General features: G+C 41.5%; 1 protein-coding gene across 1 annotated transcript; it reads left to right on the forward strand.

Moving 5' to 3' along the window:
- Nucleotides 1-6,129: 6,129 nt before the first annotated feature.
- On the forward strand, nt 6,130-24,958 carry slc35c1 (solute carrier family 35 member C1). Its single transcript, XM_072592632.1, has 3 exons — nt 6,130-6,249; nt 6,340-6,845; nt 23,212-24,958. Exons 1-3 carry the CDS (start codon nt 6,215-6,217, stop codon nt 23,769-23,771), a joined length of 1,101 nt encoding a protein of 366 aa, XP_072448733.1. The 5' UTR covers nt 6,130-6,214; the 3' UTR covers nt 23,772-24,958.
- Nucleotides 24,959-25,320: the final 362 nt, after the last annotated feature.

Here is a 25,320-nt window from a genome sequence, read left to right on the forward strand (position 1 = left end):
ATAAAAACTCTGACACTTTAAGAAAGAGCCTTACTTAAAAATAAGGAGGCAACAGTCTCAGGGACAGTGTATGCGTAAACACCCACAGCTCATGGACATTGGAATATACACATTCAAGGAACAGTATTAGACTGAAAAGACACCATAAATCACTTTTGGTCATCTGATCTAACATCTCTTTGTGTGGTTTGGCAACAAATGGGTGTATAACACTCCTGTGCCATGGGTGTTTTATTATACTAAAGTCAGTATATATTGTTGTATCTTTTTACACTGACTTTAGCATCATTGAAAATCAATTTCCAGATAAATCTGGGTTTGTAGAAGAGATTTGCAGCAAATGTGATGTATTTAACAAAATCTGAAAGGAAAACAAGGCCCACAGTGAGTGGACTTTAAAGGTCAGAGGTAAGGGGGAAAAAAAAATCATCTTGCATTTTAAAGTCTGGCAACTAGATTTAATATGGAGTATCAAAGATATCACATGGTAATGAATAAAATGCTTTATAAAATCCTAGAAAATCGACCAAGTTGTAAATTAACATTTGTCTTGGCATGAGCAGTCCATGTGAAGAACTATACTCCAAGTGATTGGGAGGTGACTGTCCAAAACAATTGGTTTTTGGGAAAAATTCCAAAAATTCCTTTTTTAATGAGGGATCACTCTCCGGTTTGGGAAAAGACTACAAGTAGCTTCATTTTTCTGAGCACTTGAATGTTGTTCCTGCAGGGAGAAGGGCTATTGTTAATGCTGAGAAAAACTTCTGGCACTGTACAACACCATCAGAAATAAATTATGACCAAGGGGACACAGTACATTACAAAAGAAAGACAGAAAGAACAGAAAAGTCCATGTGAGTTTTTAGGTAGTGATAGAAAAATGTTTTTTACAGCATCACAACCAAACTGTTAGGATTGTTACAACATGGCGGGGAAGCTTTCTGCTGATTTAACCAAACAGCCAGAAAAGCTCAGCTCGCCTCGTAATCTGTTAAAATATGAGCGACAGAGAACTCCCCAAATTCCACCATTTAAAGAAAATAAAATCAACCTATTCTTTAACTCTAAAAGTGAATATTAAACAACAACCAATCACAACTCTAAGCCCCCCTATCTCTTAACTGCTTATTATCTGCCTCCAACTCTATAACAATATATTATTCCAATAAAACACTTCTGAAAACTACATCAACTTAATTTCAAAACCATACAGCAGCTGTCATCTTTGACATCTTTCTTCTTCCAGCTGAAGATCTCCCTGATTTAGATTAGATTAGATTAGATTAGATTAGATTACTTACAGTGTGGAAACAGGCCCTTCGGCCCAACAAGTCCACACCGCCCCGCCGAAGCGTACCCACCCATACCCCTACATCTGCATCTACATCGACATCGACCCCTTACCTAACACTAGGGGCAATTTAGCATGGCCAATTCACCTGACCTGCACATCTTTGGACTGTGGGAGGAAACCGGAGCACCCGGAGGAAACCCACGCAGACACAGGGAGAACGTGCAAACTCCACACAGTCAGTCGCCTGAGGCGGGAATTGAACCCGGGTCTCCGGCGCTGTGAGGCAGCAGTGCTAACCACTGTGCCACCGTGTTGTCTTTCTCTTTACTGTGAAGATGTTTCATATGAAAAGGTACCTTTGATAGAGAGTGTTTCAACGTCTTGGGTCTCTCTCTTTTTCTCGATGGTAGTTGTTCTGTCTGATTTTCAAAATACCTGCCTTCTTTATATCCCCAAATTTGGATTGTTTCATTGGTTCAATGTTGGCAAAATAATAAATTCAAATGTGATTGGGTTTTAGTATCCTGGGGCATAATATAAACTGGTTAAATTCAAATTGTTGTCAAAACAGCAACCAACTCAGGTATCTATTTCACAGCCAGATGATACATATTTTCAATTTTCCAGTATACTATTGAGACTGCTCTTGTAAGCTCTCAGTGCAGAACAACATTCATTCTCTCTTAAAGGTACAGTACATGCCTTCAACTTCATAACAGAATGCATAAACAGAAATTGCTGGAAAATCTCAGCAGATCTGGCAGCATCTATAGAGAGAAGTCAGAGTTTTGATAAGATTTGAATCCCAGGTTGAGGTTCTGGATGTAGGTTTGCTTGCTGAGCTGGAAGGTTCGGTTTCAGATGTTTTATCACCATACTAGGTAACGTCATCAGTGAGTCTCCGGATGAAGCACTGGTGGTATGGCCTGCTTTTTATTTATGTGTTTAGGCTTCCTTGGGGTGGTGATTTCATTTCCGATGGTGGTGTCATTTCCTGTTCTTTTCCTCAGGGGGTAGTAAATTGGATCCAAGTCAATGTGCTTGTTGATAGAGTTGCAGTTGGAATGCCATGTTTCTAGGAATTCCCGCATATCTCTCTGTTTGGCTTGTCCTAGGATGGATGTCTCGTCCCAGTCGAAGTGGTGTCCTTCCTCATCTGTATGTAAAGATACCAGTGAGAGTGGGTCATGTCTTTTTGTGGCTAGTTGATGTTCATGTATCCTGGTGGCTAGTTTTCTGCCTGTTTGTCCAATGTAGTGTTTGATACAATTCTTGCAATGTATTTAGTAAATGACATTAGTTTTGCTTATTGTCTGTACTGGGTGCTTCCAGTTCATTAGCTGGTGTTTTAGTGTGTTGGTGGGTTTGTGGGCTACCATGATGCCAAGAAAACTGTGTAGTCTGGCAGTCATTTCCGAGATATCTTTGATGCAGGAGAGAGTGGCTAGGGCTTCTGGACATATTTTGTCTACTTGTTTGAGTTTTGTGCTGAGAAATTGATGGACTGTGTTCATTAGGTACCTGTTCTTTTTGAATGCACCGTACAGGTGATTTTCCTCTGCTCTTCATAGTTCCTCTGTGCTCACAAGCCAGGGAACTATAGACCAGTGAGCCTGACCTCAGTGGTGGACAAGTTGTTGGAGGAAATCTTGAGGGACAGGATGTACATGTATTTGGAAAGGCAAGGACTGATTAGGGATAGTCAACATGGCTTTGTGGCGTGGGAAATCATGTCTCACAAACTTGACTGAGCTTTTTGAAGAAGTAACAAAGAAGATTGATGAGGGCAGAGCAGTAGATGTGATCTATATGGACTTCAGTAAGGTGTTTGACAAGGTTCCCCATAGGAGACTGATTAGCAAGGTTAGGTCTCATGGTATACAGGAAAAATTAGCCATTTGGATACAAAACTGGCTCAAAGGTAGAAGACAGAGAGTGGTGTTGGAGGGTTGTTTTTCAGACTGGAGGCCTGTGACCAGTGGAGTGCCACAAGGATCGGTGCTGGGCCCTCTACTTTTTGTCATTTACATAAATGATTTGGATGCAAGTATAAGAGGTACAGTTAGTAAGTTTGCAGATGACACCAAAATTGGAGGTGTAATGGACAGCGAAGAGGGTTACCTCAGATTACAACCGGATCTGGACCAGATGGACCAATGGGCTGAGAAGTGGCAGATGGAGTTTAGTTCAAATAAATGCGAGGTGCTGCATTTTGGGAAAGCAAATCTTAGCAGGACTTATACATTTAATGGTAAGGTCCTAGGGAGTGTTGCTGAACAAAGAGACCTTGGAGTGCAGGTTCATAGCTCCTTGAAAGTGGAGTCGCAGGTAGATAGGATAGTGAAGAAGGCATTTGGTATGCTTTCCTTTATTGGTCAAAGTATTGAGTACAGGAGTTGGGAGGTCATGTTGTGGCTGTACAGGACCTTGGTTAGGTCACTGTTGGAATATTGCGTGCAATTCTGGTCTCCTTCCTTTCAGAAAGATGTTGTGAAACTTGAAAGGGTTCAGAAACGATTTACAAGGATGTTGCCAGGGTTGGAGGATCTGAGCTATAGGGAGAGGGTGAACAGGCTGGGGCTATTTTCCCTGGAGTGTCAGAGGCTGAGGGGTGACCTTATAGAAGGTTACAAAATTATGAGGGGCATGGATAGGATAAATAGGCAAAGTCTTTTCCCTGGGGTCGGGGAGTCCAGAACTAAAGGGCATAGGTTTAGGGTGAGAGGGGAAAGATATAAAAGAGACCGAAGGGGCAACTCTTTCACGCAGAGGTTAGCACATGTATGGAAAGAGCTGACAGAGGATGTGGTGGAGGCTGGTATAATTGCAACATTTAAAAGGCATTTGGATGTGTATATGAATAGGAAGGGTCTGGAGGGGTATTTGCCGGGTACTGGCAGGTGGGACTAAATTGGGTTGGGATAACTGGTCGGCATGGACGGGTTGGACTGAAGGGTCTTTTTCCCTGCTGTACATCTCTATGACTGTATGACTCTATTTAATTAAAGAATATTATAACCCCAAGCCTCCTCTAATTCTGAGATGCTATTGGTTTTGCTCAGCAATGCAAGAACCATGGAAATCCATATCAGGATTTTTGACTCGGTTAAGATGATTGACAGAGGAGTGTAACTTTGGTTTAACCCTTAATGAAGCTTATATTCTGTAACGTCCACCTGGCTGACTTTGTTACAATCAATATACTAGACTGTCCCAAAACGGAAACAGCATTGACACATCTATTCTGTCAAGTTCTAAGAATTTTGGACATTTCAAAAAGGTTGCCTCTCATTTTTCTTTAGTCAACTTGCTCAACATCTCCTCATAAGACAGTGCCTGTGCACAGCCTTGTCAACCTTCTCTGGACTGCATTCAATGGCAGTATATCTTCCCTCAGATAAGAGTCCCAAAACTGTTCATAGTATTCCAGTCATAATCTGACTCGAACCTGGTATTGATTTTGCAAAACCTTCTTACTTTTGTAATCTATTCCCTTTGAAATAAAGGCCAACCTTCTATTAACCTTTTCAATTACCTGCTGAACTTGGATGCTAACTCCAGAAGCCAAATATCTGAAGCCAGGTTGTACTTGTAACTTGATGCAGTGTGTATAATTTACAGATGTGTCTTCAGACCCTATTTCACAAGGAACTATGGCCAATATTTAATGGAGGTGATAGCGAAGTTTCACCCACTGCCTGGAGAATTGCAAATTCAAAACTCTCTTTGACTGCATGGGACCAGGACAATTTAGCACATTGATCCAAAATGGCTCAATGGTAGGAACTGGTGATGGTTGAAAGGTATGTTTGTGACTGGAAGCCTTTGTAGCAGACCAAAAGATTTGATACTACTTTCCCTGCAGCTTGTTGTACATTATTTATCTAGACATGAATGTTGGAAATGTGAGCAGCAAGTTTGTAGGTGAGATGGAAATTGGTGTGGTAAAAGGCGAGGAGGAAAGCCTTAGATTTTAGGATGATATAAATGAGATAACGTAAGTCCTTCCTTGGAAGTACAAGCATCAGAGACACCTTAGTTCATATGTCTACAGGTCCCTAAAGGCAAGAGACAGATAGATCAGGTGTTTAAGAAGGCATATGGGACACTTGCTTCTGTAAGTCAAGGAACAGTTGGGAGTATAGTATGTAGTTCTGGTCACCACACTATAGGAAGAATGTGATTGCAATAGAGAAAATTCACCAGGATGCTACCCGGGCTGAAGCGATTCAGTTATGAAGAGAAACCAGAAATGCTGGGGTTATTTTCCGAAGAGCAGAGAAATCCGGATTGGGCGGAGGGGTGGTCTGATTGAGGTGTACAAAGTTCCGAGGGGCATTGACACAATATAGGGAGAAATGTTTCCCCTCTGTAGAGGAGACAATAACTAGTGAGTACAGTTTTAGCGGAAGAAACAAAAGGTTTTCAGGGGATTTGAGGAATATTCTTTCCACCTAAAGAGTTATAGATATCTGAAAATCACTGCCTGCAAGAGTGGTAGAGACAGAAACCCTCAAGAAAAGTGTTTAGATGAGCACTTGAAACACCATAGCACATAAGACTAGATATTATCTGTTTCTGTTTTTAATTGTATCCAAGCCCTTCATTGTGTCTCTCTACAAAACCAAATATTCTCTAACCTGGGACAATTTTAGTAAATCTTCTCTGCGCTCTCCTTAAAGCCAAATGCCAGAAAATGGGACTTGAATAGATGGGCAGAAGGGCCTCTTTCCATGTTGTAAAATTCTATGACTCTCATTGTTGGGCAAGGGTCGTCATCCGAAGGCGGTGCTGGAACATGGAACGTTGCTACATCTCCAGTTGCTAAGCGACCGAGGGAATTAATACACGGATGGAACGTTACCCGGAAATGCAGCGTACGCGAGCCTTGTTACCCGTTCCAGCGGGTTAGCTCTTTGAATGTGTGCTCCTTATTTGCCTTCTCTCTTTCATCGGTAAATGTTATTTTAATACTAACTGCAAAGTACTTTAAAAACATTGCATGTTCTTTAATTGCATTCATTTCTGTTGCTCACCATGAACAGGACTCCGCTGAAACGCTCGAATATTCTCAAAATGGCGTTGTCCAACTTGGAGCAGGGCAGTTCCGAGTCTTTTGTAACGAAAGCAGTGAGAATTGCCTGTGTGGTGGCTATGTACTGGTTTACATCGATTACGATGGTCTTCCTAAACAAATACTTGTTGGGCAGCCCGGATCTGAAACTGGACGCGCCGCTATTTGTCACTTTTTTCCAGTGTTTGGTGACAGTGTTACTTTGCTGGCTGCTGAATCTGCTTAGCGCCTTGTGCCCAAGTGTGGTGGAGTTTCCTTCAATTGGGTTCGACCCCAAGATTTCCAGAGGGGTTCTTCCTTTGTCCCTAGTCTTTATCGGAATGATCACTTTCAACAATCTGTGCCTCAAATACGTCGGAGTGGCGTTCTACAATGTTGGGCGTTCCTTGACTACTGTGTTCAACGTCTTGCTGTCCTATGTGATACTGAAACAAACTACATCACTCAGAGCCATATTGTGTTGTGGGGTCATTATAGGTAATGAAGAATAATTTTTACATTCAGCTTTATGGTCGTGATTTGCACAGTAGTGCTGATGCAGCCGATTATATAATACTGCAGTTTATTATTTGTGCATGCCAGGTAAAAAGGTTTATTTTAAATTCACAGGTGTCACTGCATTTATTGCTGATCGCCCAAATGTAGGTGGTGGTGAGCTGCTGCCTTGAACTGCTGCCAGAGTCCTTGACACATTGGAACATCCACACTGCTATTGGGGAGGGAGTTCTAGGAGTTTGAACCAGTGACACAGTAGGAATGGTGTGTGACTCTCTGAGTTGGGTGGGTAAGGGGTTATTTTGAAGTTGGTGCTGCTTTCACGTGACTGTTGCCTTTGCCCTTCTAGGTGGCAATGGTTGCTGATTTAGAAGGTGCTATTGAAAGCATGTTGTTGTTGCAAAGTATCTTGTAAATGGGATGTACTACTATCACTGCATCGGTGGTGCAGGAAGTGAATGTTAAAAGTGGTGGATGGGATGCCAATCTGCTTTGTCCCAGATAGTGTCAAGCTATGTGATTGCTGTAGGAGCTAAGCTAATTCAGGCAAGTGGGGAGTATTTCATCACATTCCTGATGTGTATTGGAGATGTGGAGTCAGGAGAATTGCCACTGAATTCGCAGCCTCTGACCTGCTCTTGTCGTCACAGTATTTATATGTGTGGGAATGTTGTCAACTGTTGACAGTGTCAATGAAGAAAGTAGGAGGGAAACATGACCCAGGTGAGCAGACTCTTTAAAATGATTGAGAGTGAGGAAGAGAGATTGAGGAAGGAAATTTCAGAGCTTAGAACCAGACAACTATTGACATCATTAAGGAAGTGGGGATCTTTAATCACTTGAGGGATTATTACCACTGTTCTACTGGGAATCTCTTGCTACAACTGAGTTCCAGGTAGTCCCATCACTTTGCTAGTCCGGTGGGAGACACCATCAAGATGTCTTGCTGAGGAATGAGTTTTGAGTGATGAGTACCTTGATGCTGCACTAGTTGATTGGGGAAAGGGTACCCCTGATATGAGTAGAGCCAAAAGCAGAACAGACAATATAAACAGATGAACTGTTGACATTCTTACAACTGAAAAATAAAGACTGCACCCAGATTTCTGCCATTTAAATTTAATGTACAGATGGTGATGAAATACTGCATACTTTGTAGCAGATTGAAAAGAGAATGTGCACTAAACAATAAAACAATAAATTGAGAAGAAAAGCTGAGACATTTCTGGATTTCAGGTACACAAATTCTTCCAATGTGGCCAGACAAACTGATCAACTGATACAAAATATATAAATGAATGTAATAATTCATAACATCAAACAACATCAAAATATTTCACTCAAACACTGTGGCCCTTTTTAAGGATTTTTCGATTAATTCTATGTTCCTTCTTTTACTCCTTGGCCCTGTAGATTTATCCACTTCAAATATATTTCATTTACCTTTTGATATAAATGATCTGTTTCTGTTTTTAAATGTATCAAAATCCAAAACAACTTTGAACATTTCTATCAAAGCTATCTTGAACCTTCTCTACTTCAAAGAGACTACTAATCGGTCTCTCCACAAAACCAACAAACTCGAACCTGGGACTATTTTTACAAATAGGTTCTGGGCTCTTTCTAAACTCATGACATCCTCGAGGGATGTGACTATCAATAGCAAGACTGTCTGGCTTTACAATTACTCTTGATAAGGTGATGGTGAACCACTGCGGGTGTTGTGCTGCGAAGGAGGGAGTTTGAGGATTTTCATCCAGAGAACAATATATTTCCAAGTCAAGATGGTGTGTGAATTGGATAGGATCTTTTAGGTGGCAGTGCATCTGCTGCCTTTGTTCATATCGGTGATACAGATCAGGGATTGAAAGGCATTGGCAAAGGAACTTTGGCAATTTAGCTGCAGTGCATCTTGTTTATGGCACGTACTTTGCATCAATAGTGGTGGAGGGAGTGAACATTTCAGCTGGTAGAGATGGAGCCTATCAGTACGTCTGCTTCAATGCCTAGTAGGGCGAGCTTCTTGAACCTTGTTGAAACTGAACTCGTCCAGGCACATGGAGAGTACTCATCACACTCCTGACTTATCACATAGATAGTAGATGGGCCTTGGGCAGTCAGGAGATAGAGTCGTAGAGATGTACAGCATGGAAACAGATCCTTCGGTCCAACCCGTCCATGCCGACCAGATATCCCAACCCAATCTAGTCCCACCTGCCAGCACCTGGCCCATATCCCTCCAAACCCTTCCTATTCATATACCCATCCAAATGCCTCTTAAATGTTGCAATTATACCAGCCTCCACCACATCCTCTGGCAGCTCATTCCATACACGTACCACTCTCTGCATCAAAAAGTTGCCCCTTAGGTCTCTTTTATATCTTTCCCCTCTCACCCTAAACCTATGCCCTCTAGTTCTGGACTCCCCGACCCCAGGGAAAAGACTTTGCATATTTATCTTATCCATGCCCTTCATAATTTCGTAAATCTCTATAAGGTCACCCCTCAGCCTCCGACGCTCCAGGGAAAACAGCCCCAGCCTGTTCAGCCTTTCCCTATAGCTCAGATCCTCCAACCCTGGCAACATCCTTGCAAATCGTTTCTGAACCCTTTCAAGTTTCACAACATCTTTCTGAAAGGAAGGAGACCAGAATTGCATCCAATATTCAAACAGAGGCCTAACCAATGTCCTGTACAGCCACAACATGACCTCCCAACTCCTGTACTCAACACTTTGACCAATAAAGGAAAGCATACCAAACGCCTTCTTCACTATCCTACCTACCTGCGACTCCACTTTCAAGGAGCTATGAACCTGCACTCCAAGGTCTCTTTGTTCAGCAACACTCCCTAGGACCTTACCATTAAATGTATAAGTCCTGCTAAGATTTGCTTTCCCAAAATGCAGCACCTCGCATTTATTTGAACTAAACTCCATCTGCCACTTCTCAGCCCATTGGCCCATTTGGTCCAGATCCGGTTGTAATCTGAGGTAACCTCCTTTGCTGTCCACTACACCTCCAATTTTGGTGTCATCTGCAAACTTACTAACTGTACCTTTTATGCCCGCATCCAAATCATTATGTAAATGACAAAAAGTAGAGGGCTCAGCACAGATCCTTGTGGTACTCCACTGGTCACAGGCCTCCAGTCTGAAAAACAACCCTCCACCACCACCCTCTGTATTCTACCTTTGAGCCAGTTCTATATCCAAATGGCTAGTTCTCCCTGTATTCAATGAGGTCCATCCTTGCTAATCAGTCTACCATAGGGAACCTTGTCGAACACCTTACTGAAGTCCATATAGATCACATCTACTGCTCTGCCCTCATCAATCTTCTTTGTTACTTCTTCAAAAAGCTCAATCAAGTTTGTGAGACATGATTCCCCACGCACAAAGCCACATTGATGATCCCGAATCAGTCCTTGCCTTTCCAAATACATGTACATCCTGTCCCTCAGGACTCCCTCCAACAACTTGTCCTCTACCGAGGTCAGGCTCACTGGTCTATAGTTCTCTGGCTTGTCTTTACTGCTCTTCTTAAACAGTGGCACCACGTTTGCCAACCCCCAGTCTTCCGGCACCTCACCTGTGACATTCGATGATACGAATATCTCAGCAAGAGGCCCAGCAATCACTTCTCCAGCTTCCCACAGAGTTCTTGGGTACACCTGATCAGGTCCTGGGGATTTATCCACTTTTAACTGTTTCAAGACATCCAGCACTTCCTCCTCTGTAATCTGGACATTTTGCAAGATGTCACCATCTATTTCCCTCCAGTCTATATCTTCCATATCCTTTTCCATAGTAAATACTGATGCAAAATATTCATTTAGTATCTTCCCCCATTTTCTGTGGCTCCACACAAAGGCTGCCTTGCTGATCTTTGAGGGGCCATATTCTCTCCCTAGTTATCCTTTTGTCCTTAATATATTTGTAAAAACCCTTTGGATTCTCCTTAATTCTATTTGCCAAAGCTATCTCATGTCCCCGTTTTTCCCTCCTGATTTCCCTCTTAAGTGTACTCCTACTTTCTTTATACTCTTCTAAGGATTCACTTGATCTATACTGTCTATACCTGACATATGCTTCCTTTTTTTCTTAACCAAACCCTCAATTTCTTTAGTCATCCAGCATTCCCTATACCTACCAGCCTTCCCTTTCACCCTGACAGGAATATACTTTCTCTGGATTCTTGTTATCTCATTTCTGAAGGCTTCCCATTTTCCAGCAGTCCCTTTACCTGCGACATCTGCCTCCAATCAGCTTTTGAAAGTTCTTGCCTAATACTGTCAAAATTGGCCTTTCTCCAATTTAGAACTTCAACTTTTAGATCTGGTCTATCCTTTTCCATCACTATTTTAAAATGAATAAAATTATAGTCGCTGGCCCCAAAGTGCTCCCTCACTGACACTTAAGTCACCTGCCCTGCCTTATTTCCCAAGAGTAGGTCAAGTTTTGCACCTTCTCTAGTAGGTACATCCACATACTGAGTCAGAAAATTGTCTTGTACACACTTAACAAATTCCTCTCCATTTGAACCTTTAACACTATGGCAGTCCCAGTCGATGTTTGGAAAGTTAAAATCCCCTACCATAACTACCCGATTACTCTTGCAGATAGCTGAGATCTTCTTACAAATTTGTTTCTCAATTTCCCTCTGACTATTGGGGGGTCTATAATACAATCCCAATAAGGTGATCATCTCTTCCTTATTTCTCAGTTCCACCCAAATAACTTCCCTGGATGTATTTCCAGGAATATCCTCCCTCAGTACAGCTGTAATGCTATCCCTTATCAAAAATGCCACTCCCCTCCTCTCTTGCCTCCCTTTCTATCCTTCCTGTAGCATTGGTATCCTGGAACGTTAAGCTGCCAGTCCTGCCCATCCCTGAGCCATGTTTCTGAAATTGCTATGATATCCCAGTCCCATGTTCCTAACCATGCCCTGAGTTCATTGCCTTCCCTGTTAGGTCCTTTGCATTGAAATAAATGTAGTTTAATTTATTAGTCCTACCTTGTCCCTGCCTACCCTGACTGTTTCACTCACTTATGTTCTCAGCTGTACCCATCTCAGATCGATCTCTTTCCTCACTATCTCCCTGGATCCCACCCACCACCCCCCCACCCCCACCTTACTAGTTTAAATCCTCCCAAGCAGTTCTAGCAAATTTCCCTGCCAGTATATTAGTCCCCTTTCAATTTAGGTGCAATCCGTCCTTCTTGTACAGGTCAATTCTACCCCAAAGAGATTCCAATGATCCAATAATATGAATCCTTCTCCCATACACCAGCTCCTCAGCCATGCATTAATCTGCTCTATCCTCCTATTCCTGCTCTCACTAGCTTGCAGCACTGGGAGTAATCCAGATATTTCTACCCTTGAGGACCTTTTTAAATTTCTGCCTAACTCTCTGTAATCTCCCTTCAGAGTCTCCCTTCCAGTGTTTCCCTTCCAGTGTTCTGGTTCCAATGTGGACAATGCCCTCCTGCTGGTCCCTCTCCCCTGTGATAACATTCTGCACCCTCTCTGAGACATCCTTGATCCTGGCACCAGGGAAACAACACACCATTCTGCGTTTTCTCTGCTGGCCACAGAAACGTCTGTCTGTACCTCTGACTACAGAATCCCCTAACACAATTGATCTCTTGGAAGCCGACGTACCCCTCGTTGCATTAGAGCCAGTCTCAATACCAGAAAGTTGGCTGTTCGTGCTACGTTCCCCTGAGAATCCATCACCCCCTACATTTTCCAAAATGATTTACTCAGTAGAATTCCAGCCTCTTCCCTGCTCTTATAGCCACAGTATTTATGTGGCTCATCAAATTTGGTTTCTGGTCAACAATGAGATAAATCCAAGAATGCTTGAGGGAAGTGAGAATTGAAATCACTGAAGCGCTGGTCACAATTTTCCCACATGGGCTTGTTAAGGACAAATCTTGTTTAACAAACTTGCTTAAGTTTCTTTGAGATAACAAAAGAGTGGTGAGGGTAATGCAACTGATGTATGGACTTTAGGTTTTGACAAAGTGCTACACAATAAACTTAGCTGAGTGACAGAAAACACAGTAGTGGTCAGTAATTATTTCACCAGGACTCAGCCAGGTTGGTGAAATGAGCAGACAACTGGCAAATGAAATGTAATACAGATAACTGAGAAGTGATTAATGTTGGTATAAAAAAATGGAGAGACAATGTAAAATAAATGATACAGTTCCAAGGAGCAGAGAGATTGGATGTGTCTATACATAAATTATTGGAGGTGACGGGAAAGTTGAGAGAGCAGCGCTACTAAAACGTATGCTGTACTAAGGTTTATCAGAAGGGACTTAGGTTGGAAAAGAAAGAAAGTGTTAAACTTGTTTAAAATACTGATTTGGCATTAACTTGGGTGTTGCATCCCCTTCTGGGCACAACACTTTAGGATGGATATAAAGATGCTTACAGTGAGGGTGTGGAACAGGTTCGCAAGAACAATTCTAAGGATGGGGAACTTCCATTATAGAAAAAAAGGTTCTGTTTTGTGAAAAAGAGAAGATTCAGAGAAGATGTGGTAGAGACATTCAAAATCATTTGGGGTCACAATATACAGATAAGTAGAGGCAGGTTTAATCTGGAAGCAATTGTATTATTACCTGATAGAAAGGATGGCAATAACCTTCAGTGAATTGCCCTTTCAAAGGATGGCACAGTCACAATGGACTAAATGGTTCATTTTGTGCTGTAGTCATTTTATCATAACTCTGAGGATGTAGAAATAATAATGCCATTAAACGTCAGGAGGAAACTACTAAATCCTTGTTGGAGGTAATCGTTGTCTACACTTGTGGCATGAATCTTGCTTACAATTTATTAGTCCAAGCTTGAATGTTGTTTAAGTCCTACTGCATGTGGCCTCAGATTGCTTCAGTGTCTCAGGAGCTGTGAGCGGTAAATGACACTATGCAATCATCAGTGAGCATCCCAACTTCTAACCTTCTGATGGAGGCAAGGTCATTAATGAAGTAGTTGAAGATGGTTGGGTGTAGAACACCACCCTGGGGAACTCCAGCAGTAATGTCCCAGATTGAGACAATAAGTCTCTAATAACCATGGCCACCTTCCTTTGTGCTAAATATGACTCCAACCAGTGGAGAGATTTCCCCAGTTCCTATTGATTTTAATTTTGCTCAGGCTGTTTGATGCCATATTTGGTTAAATACTTCCTTTGCATCAAGGACAGTCATTCCCCCTTCAGTGGAATTCATCTCTTTTCTACCATGATCTTTAATATGGATAATGAGATCTGTAGTCAAGTGGCCCTGTTGGAATCCAAACTGAGCGTTGCCAAATAGTGTATTACTGAATAAATACTCTCGAGCAGTGTTATCAACAAGATTGTCCATCGCTTTTACTGATATTTGAGCGTTGACTGACAGCATTGTAATTGGCTGGGTTGGATTTGTCTTATGTTTTGTTGGACAGGAAATACCTGGGCTGCCTTTCACATCGTCAGGTGGACATTAGTCTTGCAGCTGTTCTGGAACATTTTGCTGGGGATATGAATAGTTCTGGAGCCTATGTCTTCAGTACTAAAGCTGGCGTGTTTTGAGGGCCCATAGCATTTCCTGACTCCAGTGCCTTCACCATTTTCTTGATGTAATGTGAATTGAATTGGCTGAAGTCTGGCATCTGTGATGCTAGGAACCTCAGGAGGATGCCAAATGGTTGGAATTGTTCCACCCTTGTCTTTTGCACTGGTATGCTAAGTTCTCCAAACATTGGAATTGAGAATGGAAATGCTTTTGGAGTTCACTGTTCCAGTTAGTTATTTAATTGTCCTCTACTGGCGGAACTGTAGAATCAGATCCATTTATTGTGGGATCACATAGTTCTGTCTGTAGCCTACTGCTTCTGTTATTTAGCATAGATGTTGTACCTTTACCAGGTTGGCAACTCATTTTTAGGTATGGTTGCTGCTGCTTGTTAAACCAGGGTTGGTTTCCTGGCTTGATGGTAATGATACAGTGAGGGGTGTCCAGTGCCATAAGGTCATAGATTGTGGTTTAATACAATTCGAATGTTGCCAGAGATTTTCTAAATCTATCCCATTCAGTTCAACAATAACACCTCACAGCAGGATAAATGTATCCTCTCTGCAGATAGCACTTCATCTTCACAGAGATTTTGTATGGTGACATTCCTAGTAAGGCTGTAATGGGTAAATCTGTGACAAGCTGGTGAGGGTAAGATGATGTAGGCATTTCCTTTGCATTGGGCCTGTGCCAGGTGTTAAGTAAACCAGTCTGGCAGATCTATCCTTCAGGACGCAACCTGCTCGGTCAGTACTGATGCTGCCAAGTCTTTCGAGTTGCTGGTTATTTAAGTGCTCAATTGAGAGTAGATTCTGTACCCTCAATGCTTCTTCCAACTCTTATTTAATATGCCAGTTATTGCCGTCCCACTACTGAGCAATTAATAGGAGACTTCATAGAAACACAGGAGGAGGCCATTTGAATCCGAGCCCACTTCACCATTCATCACGATCATGGCTGTTCATCCAACTCAAAAGCCTAATTCCTGCTTATTCCCTAAAACCTCTGGTCCCATCCATCCGAAGTGCTACGTCCAGCCACCCTTGAATACATTTGTTTTGGCATCATCTAAATTAAACTCCATCTGCCACTTCTCAGCCCATTGGTCCATCTGATCAAGATCCCGTTGTAATCTGAGGTAACCTTCTTTGCTGTCCACTTCACCTCTAATTTTGGTGGCGTCATCAAACTTACTAACTATACCTCGTATGCTCACATCCAAATCATTTATATAAATGATGAAAAGTAGTGGACCCAGCACCGATCCTTGTGGCACTCCACTGGTCACAGGCCTCCAGTCTGAAAAACAACCCTCCACCATGACCGTCTGTCTTCTACCTTTGAGCCAGTTCTGTACCTAAATGCCTAGTTCTCCCTGTATTCCTTGAGATATAATGTTGCTCATCAGTCTCCCATGGGGTACCTTGTCGAACACCTTACTGAAGTCCGTATAGGTCACATCTACCGCTCTACCCTCATCAATCCTCTTTGTTACTTCTTCAAAAATCTCAATCAAGTTTGTGAGACATGATTTCCCAAGCACAAAGTCATGCTGACTGTCCCTAATCAGTCCTTGCCTTTCCAAATACATGTAAATCCTGTTCCTCAGGATTCCCTCCAACAACTTGCCCATCACCAATATCAGGCTCACGGGTCTATAGTTCCCTGGGTTGTCCTTACCACCCTTCTTAAACAGTGGCACCACGTTAGCCAACCTCCAGTCTTCCGGCACCTCACCTGTGACTATTTATGATACAAATATCTCAGTAAGAGGCCCAGCAAATACTTCTCTAGCTTCCCACAGAGTTCTAGGGTACACTTGATCAGGTCCTGGGGTTTTATCCACTTTATGCATTTCAAGACATCCAGCAATTCCTCCTCTGTAACGTGGACATTTTTCAAGATGTCATTATATATTTCCCCACATTCTATATCTTTCATGTCCTTTACCACAGTAAATATTGATGCAAAATACTCGTTTAGTATCTGCCCCCTCTCCTGCAGCTCCACACAAGGGCCGCCTTGCTGATCTTTCAGGGGCCCTATTCTCTCCCTAGTTACCCTTTTGTCCTTAATGTAGTAGTAAAAACCCTTTGGATTCTCCTTAATTCTATTTGCCAAAGCTATCTCATGTCCCCTTTTTGCCCTCCTGATTTCCCTCTTAAGTATACTCCTACTGCCTTTATATTCCTCTAAGGATTCACTCAATCTATCCTGTCTATACCTGACATCTGCTTCCTTCTTTTTCTTAACCAAACCCTCAATTTCTTTAGTCATCCAGCATTTCCTATACCTACCAGCCTTCCCTTTCACTCTGACAGGAATATACTTTCTCTGGACTCTCATTATCTCATTTCTGAAGGATTCCCATTTTCCAGCTGTCCCTTTACCTGCAAGCATCTGCCCCAATCAGCTTTTGAAAGTTCTTGCCTAATACCATCAAGCTTGACCTTCTTCCAGTTTAGAACTTGTAGATCTGGTCTATCCTTTTCCATCACTATTTTAAAACTAATAGAATTCTGGTTGCTGGCCCCGAAGTGCTCCCCCACTGACACCTCAGTCACTTGTCCTGCCTTATTTCCCAAGAATAAGTTTTGCACGTTCTCTTGTGCAGTTCTGGTACAGAGTAGGCATTGATGCTGTAAACTGTACGTTTTGGATGGTAGTCGATTTAGTTTTAGCATGAAGGCAACGTAGATCAAGTAATTCCATCGAGACTATTTGTAATCGTAAAACAACAGAGCAGTTGACCTGTAGAGTTGAACTGAGTTATAATGCCCACTTAAGTGCCTCACCCTGCCACCACTGGTCTTTACCCAGCAATGTGTGTATGTGAAGGCCTTACTGTGCGGGACCCCAGCTGTCAATCCTGTGCAGTCCAGCCAACAGTCTCCCACAGTGAAGCGCTCAATCAAAAGCACTCTGTTCCTGATCAGAGAACGCAGAGTGGCCTGTTGAGTACGGACACCTGACTTCATTGCTGACCACCCTTCTCACCTGGGACCCCAACTACCATCCTGCAATCGCTCAGCAGTCACCTATGTCTGTTGACAGTCCCCACCTGTACCACTTCCTTATGATGCTACCATTCAGTACAGGGAACACCTATGATTAGTAGCTAATTCTCAGCAAGCAAGATTTTTGCCTCTGGGTTTCTTGATCCTGGGAAAGGCCCGCTGTCAATCTGTCACGTGTCTGAATGGCATGAGTGTGGGGAGCCTTCCTGAAAAGCTGTAATGTACGGCTATCTCCTACAATCCAGACGGTGGGTAAGCATCATTACCTCCATTAAATACCCATCATCTAGGGGTTTCCTCAACTGTAGAAACTAGGTCATTTGGGAGAATATATGTCCCAATATTTTATTCAGTGAGCAAGAAGGAAATTCCTTGATAACTCCTGCAGCATGATTTCTTTCCCTTCATGTGAATTGTTACAAATGCTACTTTTCTGAAGTCAGCATGGAGTTCATTTGCCTTTTGTCCATTTGGCTTGGCCTGGACATGGCTTCAGATAAAGTTGCTTGTTATGATGATCAACATATTGTTGGATCTCTTGGGCTTTTCCTTTTCACCATGTCTCCTTTACCTTCTAGTTTTGTCTCAAGTATCAGACTTCAGATTTTGGAATGTTGCCGCTTTGACTTATGACCTTGGGTTGTTCCGTCTGGCTTGTTTGTGTTTCAGGAAATCTCTCTGTTCAGCATTTTCATTAAACCAGTTCTGGTGATTACGCTTGTACCCAGTGGCCCAATCAAAGGAGTCTAGAACAGCTGACTTTATTTTATCTCACTGTTCTGGAACTAAGTTGGATGTGTGATTTTTCCAGACTGGTCAAGAGTTGCACTTGGAATTCATCTCTTCATTTGGCCTGCTTTAGGACTGAAATAATTATCATAATTTGTTCTTGAATCTTTGGGTGTTACACTTCCACCTAGCACAAAGACATTGTAAGTTAATGATCTGTCCAAATGTACCAATCCCCCAAATGGATCGAGTGATACAGATACCACTTAATCTTTGATGTGAGCAATGACATAATCCAGGAGTACAAATGCTTGCTTTCTTCTAGAATGTATCTATGTGGTTTTATGTTGTCACAACCCACTGGAGTGGCACTGAAAATCAAGCGCAGCTATTCCCAGAGTTGTCAGAAAATATCTTAATGTAGTTTGCAAAAGTTCTCTAATTTACCCATCAGTTTAGACCCAGGCAGACAGAGAGCATGCAGCAGATTTCTCTACTTAACAAGAGTTATTATTTATTATAAATAAATAGATTCTAGCCATTTAAACAACAATGAACTGTAGACCCCTACCTGTGTTAGTTAAAACTGTAGTCCTCATCTAAAACGCCCCCCACATAGACAGAAAACATCGGTGTCAAGGGTGAAGGGGGAATAGAAAGGGAAAGACTGTCCAATGAGCCCTGCCCACAAGGTTTACTGAGATGGTTCCTTTGGTTTGCAGTTCATTAATTCTTTTTCTTCAGGTTATTTCTTTACTGTTTCGCAGAAGGTAACTGGTACAAGTTGCAAAGCGTCTCAGCTACTCTTTAAAAGCCACAACTGGTAAAGGAAAATAAAGTGGCTTTCTGAAGGTTCTTTTTTACCAGAGAGAGGAAAACACGACGTCCCCTTCTAGAGGTCCAAATGCTTTTGGCCGTGTCATTCATACCCGCAAGCTGTTCCATTACCAGGAGCCAATCACATAGTTGTTGTCAAGCAGGTGGCCTTTGTCATCAAAAGCTGGTCACAAATCCACAAACTGAGGGCATTGTCGCTAAATTTACAGATGACACAAAGATAGGTGGAGGGACAAGTAGTGTTGACGAAGTGGGGAAGCTGTAGAACAACTTGGACAGGATAGGAGAGTGGACAAAAAAGTGGCAGATGGAATAAATACAATGTGCGAAAATATCAGGTTATACACTTTGGTAGGAAGAAGAGAGAGAAACTGTTTTCTAAATGGGGAAAGGATTCAGAAATCTGAAGCACAAAGAGAGTGAGTTCAAGATTCTTTTAAGTTTGACATGCAATTTCAGTTGGTAGGAAGGCAAATGCGATGCAGCATTCATCACATGAGGGATAGAATACAAGAACAGGGATGTAAGGCTAGGTAATGTGCTGGTCAGACCATTTTGGAATATTATGAGAAGTTTTGGGCCTCCTATTTAAGGAAGGGTGTGCTAGCCTTGGTGGGAGTCCAGAGGAGGTTTGCGGAATGATCCCAGGGATAAAGGGCTTAACATATGGGGAGCAGTTGAGGAATCTGGGTCTATACTCTATGGACTCTCAAAGGATAAGGCAGGGATTTGATTGAAACTTACAGAATACTGCGAGGTCTGGATAAAGTGGATATGGAGAAGTTGTCTGCACTCATGGTAGAGACTAGGACCCAAGTGCACAGCCTCATTGTGAAGGGGCAACCTTTTAAAGCTGAGATGAGAAATTTCTTCAGCCAGAAAGTGGTGAATCTGTGAAACTGATTGCTACAGAAGACTGTGGAGGCCAAATCATTGAGAGTATTTAAAACAGAAGTAGATTATTGATTAGTCTGGAGATTAAAGGTTACATGGAGAAGGCAGAAAAATGAGGTTGTGAAGCATATTAGCCATAATTGAATGACAGAGAAGACTAATGGGCTGAATGGTCTAATTCTGCTCATCTATCTAATGGTTTTATGGTCCCAGATGCTGTTGCCCAAAAGACACTTCTGTCCCATCACAGATGTCCAACAACCTTCAAGCAACTACCACCTGCATACACATTCTTGATTTAGGGACTGCCCTCCGTTGTCACAGGACTTGGCAAATGAACTCTATTGGAAGCCTGTATGTGGTTTCGTTTAACCTTGACGTTCTAACATTGACCCCACAAACTTGATGGGTTGGTGATTAAATTTCAGTGACATGTCAAGCTGCGCTGACCTGGACCCCCTTGCACCTGCAGACTTCTTCCATCTTTGCAGCCAGTGAGACATGCAGTTTTCCTTTGCTGGTTGTGCTTTTGAGAAATTACTGGACTGCATTTTGTCTGGTATCTGCCCTGACTTTGCCACCATGGCATTGCATGGGATTGTCTGAGCTTACGAACCACACCACCATGTCAAGTTGGTGATCCCTGGAGAAGCAGTGAGAAGAGTGGTTTGATACATTGAGGGTCTTATTCAGCCATTTCTGAGGGCAGTTCAGAGTCGACCATCATGCTATGATGTCACCTATACGCCAGACCAAATAAAGATGGCAAATTTCATTCCTTGAGGTTTTTAGGACAGTTCAGTAGTTTAAGGATTATTGAGACTAGATTTTTCTTTCACATCTAGTTGGAGTTAAATTCACCCGGCTGCTGTGGTGTGATTTGAACTCGTGTCTCTGGAGCACAAGGCCCCTGGATAACTCATCCATTCTTTACTGAAGACAGTTGGAAAGTATTCCTTTAATACACTAGCCATGATCTTTTGCTTTTCCTTTTTATGATCCTACTGAGTCACCTCTTTCCTTTTTTGTTGTACCTATTTAAGGTTTATGAGAGATATTTGCATTCCCTTTTTGTTACTAATTTTATTTACAAATGTACTCCCATGACTTCCTCTTATTTTCTCTTCAGTTCTCATTGTACTTGTCCAATTAAATTGATGTTCGACTGAATGATTGGAACATGTAATTTTAATCTCCATCCTTAATTATCCAGGTAGCTTTAGCATTGAATGTCCTTCCTTTACCTCTTATAAAGTGTTTCCAGTCTGCATCTGAAGTATTTCCTTTCTAAAGGCCCCACGTTACTCATTTGCTGCTTTATCTGTTAGTCTTTGATTCTGATCCACCTGGGCCAGATTCATTTTCAACTCTGTAACATTAGTCCTGCTGTTTGAGTATTTTCTCACTTAATTGTTTCTTTTCTATTACTACTGTAAACCTAATAATATTATGATCACTGTTACCTGGATGAAACATGTTCAACATACCTCCGTCCCATTCCAAACTATAACGAGCACCACTTCCTTCCTCATTGGGTTGGAAACATGCTGAGCAAGAGTTCATTCATGTGGAATCCCTCCCTCCATTTGCCCTTCAAATTATTATTTTCCCAGTCTGTATACATAATCTGATTCCTCCTTTACCAACAGTTCTTGCATCTTTCAGAAATGTACTTGCAACATGCTCCTTTCTGGTCTTTACATCATTTGGTGGTACGTACCCAGTAGCATAATAGCTCTTTAGATCTTCTTCAACTCCAACTAAATAGATTTAAATCTTCATGTGCATTATCCATTTCCAGTGCTGTAACGGTAAATTTGAGTAAAGTGCCAACCAACCAATACAATTTGTATTATTGAAAATATGTTTAAACCTCTAAATAGCCCAAAACACACACACACACACACACACTTACACTTGAGGTAAAGGAGGGAGAAATGGATTTATCTGTCTGCAGAGGTTGACTTTTTGAAAAAAGTACTTTCTGGTCAAGGGTAGTTATTCTTAAAAGTAAAAGAGATGCAATATAGAATGTTCTGAAGTTTGTTGATCTGGTGTATTCTTGCATATGTATTCAGTCACAAATCACACATGGCTGACTTATGACCACAGTGACTTTTGTTTAAACCAAGCCAGATGTCCACATTGATCTTGAAATAAATCAATTTTTCTTTAATCCATCAAAATGCAAATCCTCCAAGAAATATTAAATATGAAATGTCTTCATAATGTTCTGCAGTCTCTCCATGATGTCTTTTACTCTGACAGCAAGGTGGGAACAACCCATCAAGATTCATGTTGACTTTTGCAGAAAACCCCTGACTAAAGCTCTGATCAAACCACAATCATTTCCAAATTGTTTTGTCCCGTGATGTTGTGAAATGCTCTGAACTGCATTCTCCCAAGGTGTTTCTGCACTGAGAACCTATTTGAGAGTGCCATAATCCCAAGGAAATTTCACTTCCTGCATCTTCATACCTTGTTAGATGACCACCCAATTATCATCCTCCTAAAATGTCTGGAGTTACAGGATGGCCTCCTCCTGGAATGCAAACACCAAGAAATACTTAGTCTCCTGGGGGTCCTGCAGTGACTGCAGCCGCTTTTGCTCTGAAACCCTGAGTTTAAGTGAGAACAGCTGTGGAGTATTTCCTGCACATGTGGCTACAAGCACACGCTGTATCCTGGAGACCCCACATGTCCAAGAAATTGTAGATACAGATCTCGAATAGAAGCAGGGAGTGCAGGAGCAAAGAGACAACGTCAAAACCTATTCAAGTAAATAGTTAACCATTTAGCTTGCCTTACTAGAAAAAATGCATCAAACATATTGAAAGAGGACAGGAGATACTTTGAGAGTTATTAATTAGGAGGAGAGATTGAAATTGTTTCACTAGAGCTGGGAAGGTCCGAACAAAAGGCCCAGAATTCAAAGGAGTCTGGGCACGTCAAATTTCCATTGATGGGTGAATTGACATTGATGAGGAATTCAAGGCATACCTGCAACTTTTGGGAATGTGAGGATTAAACAAGAACACAACTTCTCAAATGGAATGTCAGCCCTTTTTCTATCATTTCCTTGTGGCCATAAATGAATACTAGGTATTGTTTGAACAAACTGGCTGGAAGTCAAAACCAGTTTGAAGGACTCTAACTTGCTGCAGATTCCATTATTGTGTCAAATACACCATAATCAAAATGCTTAGTGGTCTAAGTTGTTGAAGCATACTATCTGAGTATTAAAGAAGTAGATTTTTCTGCTGCTTTATGGTTTTTATCATTTCTTTTCTACAGGTGGTTTTTGCCTGGGATTAAATCAGGAAGGTGCAACAGGCAGTCTGTCCTGGGCTGGAGTAATGTTTGGTGTGATTGCCAGTTTGTGTGTGTCCCTGAATGCCATATACACAAAGAAGGTATTGCCAGCTGTAGACGGCAGCATCTGGAAATTAACCTACTACAACAATGTCAACGCCTGTATCCTCTTTATTCCATTAATTACAATCAGTGGGGAACTGAAAACATTGTATCTCTTTGACAAAATAAGCAGCACTAACTTTTGGGGTGTAATGATCTTGGGTGGTATGTTTGGTTTTGCTATTGGATACGTCACAGGACTGCAGATTAAATTCACCAGTCCCTTGACGCACAATGTCTCTGGTACTGCTAAAGCATGTGCACAAACTGTTCTGGCAGTGTTTTACTATGAAGAACTAAAGACCTTTCTCTGGTGGACTAGTAACATACTGGTCCTTTTTGGATCCTTTGCATACACCTGGGTAAAGGGATTAGAGATGAAGAAAGTGCAAGATGAAACGGTGAACAGAAATCGTGAGAAGAATGAAACTGGAGTCTAAAATATGGATATTCGGTTACACTTTGTCTACAGTGGAAGCTTGATTGCCTGCCATGATGGAGGAGAGTCTGGGTGGTCAGAGAATGGAAAGTGGCAAACATTCAAAACTGCATAATAATCATTTTTTGGAGCACTCCTTCCTCACTCAATGTGAGCTGACCTCTTCACTTCCAAATTCTTCTCTCTGCTGCCAATGACCAGAAGTAGACACTAACAGCATCATGTGCTCCATTGGAGCAACCACTTCAACCTCCACAGTGCCAATATTAACAACTTGGAAGTGAATGGAAAGTTGGCTTATTTAACTGTACTGTTGAAATACATTGAATGGTTGATGATTGTCCTTCAGGAACTGGATTTGTCAGCAGATGCACTAACACACCACTCCTGCTGTACAAGTTCATAATTATTTCTTGAAATCCTTGTGGGTAAAAGGAATTGTACTATGTATTAGAAAAACTCCAGGAAATACTTTTTCATACAAAATATTGTTCATTGGCTATTGGTCTATAGCATTTGTCTATTTAGCATTTTCAAAAATTGATTGGCTCTGACTGGTACACTCCCAAGGAACTCTTGTAAAAGTTGTAACTGCTTTTCGTCTCATTCAGTGTTTCATGTGGAAACTCTTCGTCCCATACACTGCATATACTCCTCTAATGCCCCCTTAAATGCAGCTATATTATTTACTTAAGCCACTCCTTGTGATAACAAGTTCTATTTTCTGTTCATAAAGATGTTCCTATTTGATGTCTTGGTAACCTTTTAATACTAATGATGTCTAATTTTGTTCTTTCACATAACTAGAAACAATATGTAACATGTTCAATGTAACATTAGGAGTTCTGTGGTGATGGTAGGGGTTTCAATAGCAGTTTAAAAAATTGGAAGAGGCACAGGGTGATCAAAACTTCTTTTTATTGTTTGAGATGTATATTTTTAGACATTTGTCAGGATAAAGAGCATCTTAATTGTTGAAAATTTTGCCTGAGGTAATTTGATTGTAAGAATTATTTTATTTTTACACTTTAAATGTAAACGCATTGTGGCTGGGTGAAAAGTACTGTTTGACTGTTTTGGGGGTTTTCTGTAAGTACTGTGCAATGGGTCTGAACCTGCCAATTAAAATACTGTATATCCAAAACATCTTTGATACTCTGAAAATAAATAAAATCTTTTTAATCACTATTTTTATACTCGCGTGGAAGTTAATTTCAAGCATGTAACAAAATTGTTAATATTGAACTTGACTAAAAGCAATGTATAACTTTACTGTGTTTAATATGCCCTGGTTTGCACTTTTCATATGCAAACATGAAAACAGAATATAAATGAACACGGGAATGCACAAAAGAAGCAGATTTATTAAACCTTCTTGCAGTTCTGTTGATCAAACAATAAACCCCACAAAACCAGAAAGGAAATGCCCTTTTTTTTCCAGAACAAAGATAGGTTTTGAACAAATATGCACGTTACTGTCAAGTTTTCAAACACTTTGATTTCAATTACGTGTTTAGTATTATCATCTGCGGGATCCAAAGAAAGGGTCA

This window comes from Chiloscyllium punctatum, chromosome 22, assembly GCF_047496795.1.
Source record: "Chiloscyllium punctatum isolate Juve2018m chromosome 22, sChiPun1.3, whole genome shotgun sequence".
NCBI classification, from domain to species: Eukaryota; Metazoa; Chordata; class Chondrichthyes; order Orectolobiformes; family Hemiscylliidae; genus Chiloscyllium; species Chiloscyllium punctatum.